This window comes from Scophthalmus maximus, chromosome 1 (assembly GCF_022379125.1).
Source record: "Scophthalmus maximus strain ysfricsl-2021 chromosome 1, ASM2237912v1, whole genome shotgun sequence".
NCBI lineage: Eukaryota > Metazoa > Chordata > Actinopteri > Pleuronectiformes > Scophthalmidae > Scophthalmus > Scophthalmus maximus.
In genome coordinates, this window is record NC_061515.1 from 25236326 (window position 1) to 25246367 (window position 10042).

Sequence of the window (10042 nt, forward strand, 5' to 3'; positions counted from 1 at the left end):
TTTAAAATATCCAAAACAAGAAGATTTGACTTGGGAGGCAGCTGTCTATTATGGTGTTTGGGTGGAGAGGGGATTATAGTTTCTAATTTTAGACCCGTGTCAGCATACTGGAACTATTCAGTGTTAACATAGTCGCGTGAACATTTCAAGTCCCGTCTGAAGCATATGTGGGGTTTACAGAACAGAATCATTGTACATACTGAACGAACGTCAACACGTCAGGTGCTGCGACGCAGATGAACACACGGTGCATTGTGGGTAGCAGGGAGAGTAATCCTGGGCCTTGATCTCTTCACACACGGGCGGCAGTTAGTTTGGTTTGAGCGAATTGTTATTTAAAGAAAGTTTCCCCCCCCCCCATCTGTGTGGGTTTCCTCCGAGGACTCCTCCCACCCACCGTCCGAAGACATGCAGTTAAATTGGAGACTCAACATTGTCTGCAAGTGCAAAGGTTGTTTGTTTCCACGGTGGACTGGTGACCTGTCCGACGTGTACCCTCTCTCTGTCAGCTGGGACTGGCTTAGATGGATGTTTCAGAAGAATTATGAACTGTCACTCAATGACAGTTAGCCAACTCTGACCATCAGGGGAGCAGTTACTGTATTCATGAGAAGATCTAATACAGGTTGTTACACTGATGATCCTGTTAATGCTAGTCCATTTCACGTGGATTGTTAAAATGTGATTAGTGGTTTGATTCATTTATGGATGAAGTTCTCCTATAGTTCTAGTTCCACCACTGCATTCACGAACAGAAAGCCGAGACAAACGTCCACGACCCTGTTCTTCAAGCATAGCTGAACTATTGAAAACCGACAAAAATGAATCAAGAAGAACTGATAATCTGTAAATAAGCTGCTGAGCCTCACAGTGTTGAGTCTTTATTCAAACAGCATAGGAGGAAAGAAAAAGTTGTCACATGTCATGTCGGCCATGTACAAATGGAAGGTGAGAAGACGAGCCAAGCTGATCATTCACAGTATAAACACACATTTATGCACACACATAAGCATATGAATCGTTTCTCATTTTCAAACGCTCTAGCATTCACTTCACTGTATCTTACTTCATTTTAAATAATTAAGTGCTGTCAGATTTCTGTCAGTGACGCGTGGGCCTGGTCTGTTTTGTCTGCTGTCAGAGCAGAGCAGGGAGTTGGTGTGTACAACAGAGTAGCAGGGCCACTGTTAAAAAACTTATAATAATAATAATAATAATAATAATAATGTGAATAAGATCCAAATGTTTTGAGAAAATGTAAAGTTACATGAACCAACTAGTAATTTGAGAAAAGAATTACTAGTCCAAATTCAAGAGACAAAGGGACACTATTACTTTGTAAAGTCTACAAGGGGGGGAAAAAGGAATATTTCAAGAATACAGTCATATTCTATACCTCAAGTATAAATGTCATTTTGTAAGGTTTTGGTTTCCTGAGGGTCAAAAATATTTTGTAAAGAAAAAACCCAACAACTTTATTTGAAGATAGTATATATTAATATTAATCTTAAATTCTAACCCTCCTGAAAATAACTACTTTATTCCAATCTAACTTTTTTTTTTCCAAGTATGGTTTTTCTTTCCAGAATTACTTTTTTAAATCAAAATATAACCTAATTTCCGAAATATTGACTTTTTTTATATTATGACTTTTTCCTTAAAAGTTACTACTTTTATTCTCCTGACATTGTGAGTCTATTTTGGCAACCCAAAGATGATGACTGATGAAATGGCTGCTGATGTAAAAAAGTCCCTGAGTTACATTTTCCAGGTGAAGTGACATTTTATGGCAGACCTTTTTTTCACACAGATGTTCTTCAAATATTTTTTTTTTTGCATAAACTTTGTACAGTGAAGGAAAAAAAATCAAGCAGTACCAGAGCTGAAGTACAAGTCCAACAAGCTGTTCTCCAGCTGTTAAAGAACATTGCGGAAGTCTTGAATGAAGTAGAAAACAACTGGACATAAATACAAACATGTTTTGTAGAAACCAGGGTGCATAAAAGTGCTTGTATAAAGGAAAAATAATTTTAAATTTTCATATATGTATTTACATATTCTTTTTTTTTTTTTGTGCAGCTTTTGGCTAACGTGAGTTGTGGATGATGAAACGGATGCAGGCCGGCGCAGCAACGATGCAAAATGACAGAGATAACATATCTCATTATAATGGATGAGAGAGGAGGACGTCCTTCGTCTCCACTGTAAACAAGAAATTAAATACACTGAGGAGATCTGAACTCACTGACTGCACGCTGGCATTCATTGTCTTCAGCAATTACATCAAACAGAGTCTCATTCTATCAGCTGTACAGAAGGAAAGCTGGGTCTTAGTACATTTTTTAGGGCAAAGTGCTGTGTTGTCTTCAGACACATTATTGTAAAACTAATTCATCTCGGCCCTCGCCGAAGACTCTGTTTCTAAGTTCCTGAGAGCGTAAGACTCTTGGCCCAACCAGAAACCGACCCCGGGCCCCTGGCCCCCTGCTGGACCTGAAAGATAACAGGCGGAAAGGATTTATGACGACAGCCATTAAAAACTGAATGTCCAGGGACTCATTGGGAGTTTAATGTCTCAAGTTTTCAGTATTAGTCCTCGGTCAGGCCAGAAACGGACTATGTCATTGTGTGACAGAGGTGAAGCTAATATGATTTGTTGAAAACACGTGGTGCTGATGGCCATAGCCTATTCACCATTGGTCGCTGATGTCACACTCAGGGTGGGAAGTGATTGAACGCAAATGTTAGCTGTTGTCTATTTGTAGCTATGAGCTATCAAATATGTTGTCTGAACATGAAACATGGGCCGATTCCCTTCCCAGATTCCAACGATCCATCGTCTTCTCAGTGGCTGAGCAGTGAAAAGATAACAGTCGGTCGGGCCCCCTACGTTTACACGACGTGTGACCTGGATCAGTGCAGTACCTCACTATTCTGTTGATAACATCATTTGAACTTCACACCCAGAGCGTGATGAAAATTGTCCGTCGCATAAAAGAGGCTGAATGCCTCTTTTGTTTGCCAGAAGAGGGTTATGTCGAAAAGAAGAAGGTGCAACACAGCTAATGTGTTAATTTCCTCTATTTTTGGACAATCCAGCTCCATGTTGCCACTAAGTCAACAATGTCAAGGCAGTTTGGTCTCAGCCAGCGGCACAAATTTGCATGTGCAAGTTAGACCTCATGCTCAGCATTGATGTGTTTTCACCTGCGTGAGAAAATCTGCAAAACACAACAATTTGATTGAAATATAGTGCTGTGAAATCATGAATGCTGGTCTTACCAGGCCTTTAACTGGTGACCATGCCATATTTCCTAATTGCAATACTCAATATTTGATCTGTATTCTTACATACATATTCTGTAATCTGTAAAGTAACATTTCCAATGCATGGAAATTAATTAAGCCGCATCAGCGGCTCATTAAGTCATGGTAACAATGGTACAGACATGTACCATGAACTATACCTATTGACACTTGCTAATAGTAATAATAATCTTAATCATAATCGTATTAAATTTCTAAAAATGTTTGCACATCCATGCAAATCTGCATTTCCAAAATAATTTAATTAGGCTTTCGTGTAATACTGGTCCTGTGCAAATAAGGCTTTAGTCGCAAATGAGTGGCTGAACGTTCAGTTTTTAAGGCCATGACATTTGTAGGTTGCGTCATTTCCTTTTGCAGCAGCCGCCACCTGCCACTTCACCCACAGTAACACTCTCAGATTTAGACTCAAAGGGAAATTCCAGTGTTTCTCAACCTGGGTCTTACTCTTATATTACTGTCCATTGTGACATCTAGTCTGATACAATCAGCACCTGATTGGATCATACGAGACGGGGTTGGGGAACAAACTCAAAAAGGGCAAAGGAGCAGGAACACGAGAGTTAGACCAAAGTTGACCTGAATTGCCCTTGAACAAAGAAAGCGACAGGGCTGTTTCTGAAGACGGGCCTTGTGAGGAGCAACAGAGAGAAAAACAACAGGGAGAAGGAACAGAGAGATGCAACAGAGAGAAGCGACAGAGGGAAGCCCTTTTCTAAGTGCCAAGGTGAGCTGGACTGGGAGCCAGCTTGTTGTGTCCGTGATCCTGGGAGAAACAGTCATCGGAGTGGATGAAGGGCAGGGCCGTCTGGTTGTAGCTCAGCAGGGCTCGCTCCTTCTCCTCCAGGCTGTAGTGCAGAGAGTGGGGGTGTACCTGTTGGATATGCCTCTTGATGGTGCTGACCTTCAGCGTGGCCAGCGTGGCTCCGCACACTATGCAGATGAGCCCGTGTCTCCTGCAGTCGTAGTCCATCAGGTACTCCATCCGCCAGTGCACCTGGTAGTTCCTCCTCTGGTCCTTCCCGGGGTAGTGGCCGTGACGGGCAGGCGTGGCCGCGGTGCTGCTGTCCCTCGCTTTACCCTTCCGCCCGCTCACACCCTCCTCCTTCTTTATCATTTGACTAGGGGTCCTGACATCGGGGTAGGCGTCCTCATGCGTCTCTCCTGTAGTCGCCTCGCTGATGATGATGTCTGCGAGGGAGAAAAAAGTGAAGGAGAGGGTGGGTGCTGCTGTCATTCATCAAACTTTTTGTCCGTTTCCTCAGCCAAAACCTCACATATTACAAGCTTCTCCGTCATACTGTTGTGTCTTAAAGCTGCAGTATGTGAAGAGTTGTATGTGAGAAAATCAGTTTTTATGGGCTACATCACCAAGTGAGACAAAAACACACTCTATTCATCCTATTTTAAAATCAAGTTATATTCTACAGGGGGGAAACAAGAAGTCACCGATTCTTAACGTAAAAGATGCGACTACATTGTGACATGTGCCGTGAACCAGTCGACAGCCCGTTTTTACAGTTATGAATCCGTTGACTGAATCTGATATGCCAGTACTTCTGCAAACAGCGTCTTCAAATGTTCATAAAAGTTCAACATAGCATAGCGCCGTCGGCGGGTTAAAGACAAAAAAGCAACATGTCTGATAACAGGATTTACAGAGCACCAAGTTTTTTACCAAGCTCCAAACAAAGGTGAGGAAGAGATTTGAATTTTATAAGAAGAGAAAATTGGAATCTTTGAAATGCTGTTTTAGTTTATTATAATACCTCAACATCATGCTCATTGCGGGCTCAGGTTTCTTTCTTCTGTCAATTAGTTAAGGACCTGGGCATGGGACTTTACTTTATATGAATAATGTGAAAAATGATTGATCACACAGTCGGCCTTACGTCTGTTTGTATACATGTGCTTATTCAACTGATAGACACAATGACATGTAGTTCAGATATATATTTCATCTTGAATGTTGTTGTTTGTCCCTGTGTCATACAATCACGAACATACTTGGGATTCCTGGGTCTTTTACGAAATATCCATTTTTAGGTAAGCAACGCTTTTATGCAATTGGCTTATTTTATTCATAAAAGGCAAATTAATATATCAGATTGCATCGTATTGAATCGTGCTGAATCAGTCCATATGAAAAGTATCTTCTCTTATCTTACCGTGGCCAATGTATCTAGATACATAATTGATCGTCTTATGAGGGAGAAACGCTCACCACTAATAGTGACAATAGCCTCTCTAATCAGCCGACATTTTATTCATTTCCAGTTTCAGAGCAGCAAAATTGGCTAAAATCGTCTCACCATCTTCAGTTTGCATGCCTTCATTCGAATAATCTTTGGTCCAGGCAGCGGCCATAGCTTCCCTCTCCTGTCGGCTCAGGGTTGTGGTCTCCGGGTGACATTCCTGGATGTGGCGCCGGAAGCTGCTGACCTTGGTTTCGTACAGGACCTGAGAACATACCATGCAGAAAGTGTCCTGGCCCTGAGGCCCGTAGGCCACCAGGTAGTCGAGGCGGAGCTGCCAGGGGTCGCCCCCGTGCAGCTGCCTATTCCTGGGCTGACGGAGGGCCTGGGATCCCTGTGGGGGAGCTCCGACGCCGCCGTCCTCGCCGATGAGACACGTGTCCTGAGTTAAAGTGTCATCGCTTTCTGGGTACAAGTCCGCGTTGATCTGCATGGCCTCCGCATCCTGAGTGAATAGGTCCACGCCGCCTTCTTTGGTGCTGGGCTCCGATTTGATTGAGTTTTCTGAATCTTCTGTTGTGGGACAGAGACACATGCATCATGTATACGATTTTCAAGGTCACTTTTGTCTTTTGTCAACTACAGTTCCCATGAGGCTTTGGAACTTTGCCTGTTTCAAAGGGGAAACAATCATGATGTCGATACATTTCAAAGCTCAGACGAATAAGACTGGATGTTGAGACGAATATGTGCAAACAATAAATTCACCATCACATACTGAGAGCTGTTTAAGTTCACTTTTGATTATATTTGTCAGCAGTGAACCAAAGCACTGGACTGGGGGTTTTTGAGCATGTATGATGTCGTCTGTTACTCACCATGAGTCTGGGCCCAGGCCTGCAGGATGCAGTGCTTCTCCTCAGAGCTGTACACCAAGGAGTTAGGGTGGGTGTCCAGCACGTGGCTCTTGATGTGGTCGAGGTGAAGCGAGGGCAGCTCCCCTCCACACACCATGCACAGCAGCCGGCCGGCCTCCGCCTCGTACTCCATCAGAAACTCCTGGCGGAACCAGGCGTGCAGCGAGTCGTTCAGGTAGCGCTCCAGGGTCTGGGCCGACGGTCCGGGGAGATCCTGGTCCTCCTGCTCCAGGTGCTGTGGGACGTCAACCTCCTCAGACTGGGGAGACAGACTGAGAGTTTGCCCTGGCTGCTCCTGGGGGGCCACGGAGTCCAGGGCTTCTGCTGAGAATAGTGAAAGAGGAGAACGCAGATGTTTGGAAAAATATGAAACAGAAAAAACACAAAGTAATCTTTTTATGGTACCACCAGGGGTACTGAAGTCAGGCCTGTGTGTATACAGTAAGTGTATAAGCTCACGTTTGTGACAATATGTTTTATTATTACTTAAAATAAAAATGAATTATTTTGCTTTCAGATTTAATGTTTAATGATGTTTGTATGCAGCTTTAAGTGGACCGTAGGGCCACGGTGTTGGTCTGCATTCTAGTGTCATTACTTTTGTTTTGCATTTAATTCCCAGAGTTTTTAATTTTCCGACACTTTGTGCATATTACAGCATATTACTCATGGAACAGATTCTATCAAACACACTTTTTTTTTATTCTTTGAAAATCAAAAAGGTATGGTGTTTGCTTTATAGTCCTTACCTATGAAAAAACCCATTAGTAACTTAAAATTGAAAAGGGTGTTCATAACATGTGACTAATCTGTAGTATCTAAACACGATTCTCATCTGTGATTTTTTTTCTCTATGTCCTCTTAAATGTATTTGACAATTTTACCAGCCAGTCCTGACACAGTCCTCCCGTACCCACGTCCCTTCACATCATTGGTGACTCATTAAATCAGTGTCTCCAACCTCACACGGCGAGCCAAAACACAAACTCATACTGCCACCAAGTGTGAGATCCACTACACTTTTAGACAATTGTGTCTGGAGCAGCGTCCTACTCACCGACAGAGTCCAGCTGCTCCTCTTCTTCCTGAGGTGCCGGTCCGGCAGCGGAGCTGTACGATCTCTGACTCCCCCCCAGGCTCAGGTGGCTCTCCCAGCCCGAGCGGATCACCTCCTTGTCGGCTGCACTCCACAGCAGCGAGTCCGGATGCTTCTGTCTGATGTGCCTCTTTATGGTGCTGAGCTTCAGGGTGGCCAGTGAGCTGCCGCACACCATGCAGATCATCCCATGCCGCTGGGGGTCAAAGTCCATCAGGTACTCGCTGCGCCAGTACTCGTGGTAGTAGCGACGGTGGTCCCGACCGGGGATCCGACTGAGGCCTGGGCGCGAGGCCCTCTGGACTCTGGGTTTACGTCCAGTGGGCCCTGGGGCCGGGGAGATGAGGAGCGGGTGATTGGGGCCCTCCGTGATGCTCCAGTAGCTGGTGCCTGGAGATGTGACAGGTGTCACCATGGCAACCCCTGATTCGTCACCACCGTGGCCATTGGCAAGGCCATTGGCAAGATCCTCTTCTGCCAGGAACAAGACAGAATACAGAATATACATATGTTGTCTCTTTATTTATGTTTATGGCAAAAAAAATAATTCTTAAAGATATATCTCATTAGAATGGATGACCAATTCTTCTGACACCAACTCAACAATATTAAACAACCTTTAAGGTTTTGTTGTGTTTGAAGGCGACTGATATGGATTCTTGGGAGTACAAGATTCCCAAAACCGATACCGATATATATATATACATATATATATATGTAGGGACATTTTCTCAAAATGTACTCCTTGCCTGGCTCATGATGATGATATTACATGACTCTTTATGTAACTTGTCTTACTCGTCACTTGTCCCTCTGAGTGCTCAGTCCACGCAGGTGAAGGGATTTTCACGTTATTTTTTACTAGTGTTATCATCATTAATATTTGTTTAGCCGCTCATTTGACCCCAATCGGCCATATTTAGTTGTTTATTGGTCGCTGGGAGGCGGCCGGCGCCGCCGCCGCCGCTGTCCACCAGGTGGCAGCCGCGTGTCGGTCTGCTGAGCCTTTGTTTATAGGAGCCACAGAGACAGAGGGGCCATGCTGCTCTATGGCATTGTCCCTTGCACTGAGCAACTGTCTGCTGACAATGGCCGTGGCCCTGTCAGCCACGCAGACACATCCACTCACACACACAGAGTAGTTTTTAGCCCCTTTACCTCCCAGGTCACTCTCCTCCGGCGTCGCTTCCTCCTCGCCGCTTATTATCAATGAGAGCAGCTCAGCCTGCTCGGCGCACCGGAGCTCCGCGGGCTCGCGTCCCCCGCTCCCCGTCTCGTCCATCACCGGCCCGGCTGCTCTTTAAATACTGGCTCGCGTTTTCTCCTCCCGTCGCTGTAGCGAAGCGCCGACGCGGGACTTGTCGCACTCACGACAACATGTTTTTTTTTTGCCCAGCAGTAACGTGTTCACACCGCTCGGCGCCGTTCGACACGCATCTGGCCGGGCGCTCTACGGCGAGCCCATCGCCGAGGAGCCCTGCTCCACGATGCCCCCCCACCCCCACCCCCCCAACGCGCCCCGCACGGGAGCCAAGTTAACTTTTCATACAATCGCACGGAGCGTGTGTCCGCCGCGTACTCTGGCCGCTCCTCCGTGCCGCTGTCAGGAAGCGCCCGGGCGCAGGCCGCCACTCATGTATTTTAAGGCTCTTGCTTGTCTTCAGGGTGGGGAGCCGGACTAGGGGCCCCTGGGGCTCCTTAAGGGGCTCCTGGGTAAATTTAAAGAGACAGTAGCCGTGTCGACAAAGCACACCCACCCCGTGCGTGTGTGCGCGCAGGGCGGGGGGCAGCAGGCGTTAACACGCAGGATAAGCTGCTAATACTAATGCTGTTGTTCTCACAAAATCATGCGACGAGAGGCGGTTTGTTGCGGCGAAGCATCGGTTAACGCTGGGCGGGGCCTCGGTGAATCAGGGCCCCACGAGCTCCGGGCTCATAACGTTTAGTGACGAGGGCCCCCCCCCCTCGGCATTTCCATACACCGGGTTATGATAATCAATAGGGTTATGATAGACAAAGGCTGCGTCTTCGAAGTGCCAGTGAACCTGACCTGACATGTTCACTTATACAGCATCAGGAGACAAAGGTGAGTGGAACAGTGGAACTGCTCACCAATGTTTGTTGGCCAACTTTGAATGAGTTAAATATAGTTGCATGAGGGGGACCCGACCTCTGTGTGAGTCGCCATGGATGTTGGAAAAACATTGGTTCTTTTTTGTAGGTGATTATACATATATGGAAACACAATTATGGATAATATATTCAATTTCTGTGAATACGCTCTTCTAAATATTACACACTGTCGCTTTAAAGTCAGTTATCTACGTTGTTGCTCGACTCATCAATCGAAAGCTTTAACTCCAATTATACATTGTTATTTTGATTTTATTTATTGTGATAAAATAACTCATTCTTATTTTGTTGGGTGTTGGTCCCTTTTTAAAAGATTGTCCTTTTCAGAAATAAACAGGGACGACACTTACATGGACACCAAAAATCTGAATACT

General features: G+C 45.3%; 1 protein-coding gene across 2 annotated transcripts; it reads right to left on the reverse strand.

Moving 5' to 3' along the window:
* Nucleotides 1-865: 865 nt before the first annotated feature.
* Nucleotides 866-9020, reverse strand: zfta (zinc finger translocation associated). Of its 2 annotated transcripts, none has more exons than XM_035638455.2 (5): nt 8694-9020; nt 7497-8009; nt 6401-6760; nt 5640-6095; nt 866-4518 (listed from the first exon to the last, which is right to left on the reverse strand). In XM_035638455.2, exons 1-5 carry the CDS (start codon nt 8815-8817, stop codon nt 4043-4045), a joined length of 1929 nt encoding a protein of 642 aa, XP_035494348.1. In that variant the 5' UTR covers nt 8818-9020; the 3' UTR covers nt 866-4042. The 2 variants fall into 2 exon arrangements, with proteins under 2 accessions (XP_035494348.1, XP_035494339.1); XM_035638446.2 differs by having other exon boundaries at nt 6401-6763.
* Nucleotides 9021-10042: the final 1022 nt, after the last annotated feature.

What these genes read in the sequence shown, in the direction of transcription:
- zfta (XM_035638446.2), bottom strand. Translation starts at nt 8,817, where the DNA reads ATGGACGAGACGGGGAGCGGGGGACGCGAGCCCGCGGAGCTCCGGTGC. An exon ending in GGAGCAGCTGGACTCTGTCG is followed by an intron (nt 6,764 to 7,496) that starts GTGAGTAGGACG and finishes CACTATTCTCAG; the next exon opens with CAGAAGCCCTGGACTCCGTG. An exon ending in GGCCTGGGCCCAGACTCATG is followed by an intron (nt 6,096 to 6,400) that starts GTGAGTAACAGA and finishes GTCCCACAACAG; the next exon opens with AAGATTCAGAAAACTCAATC.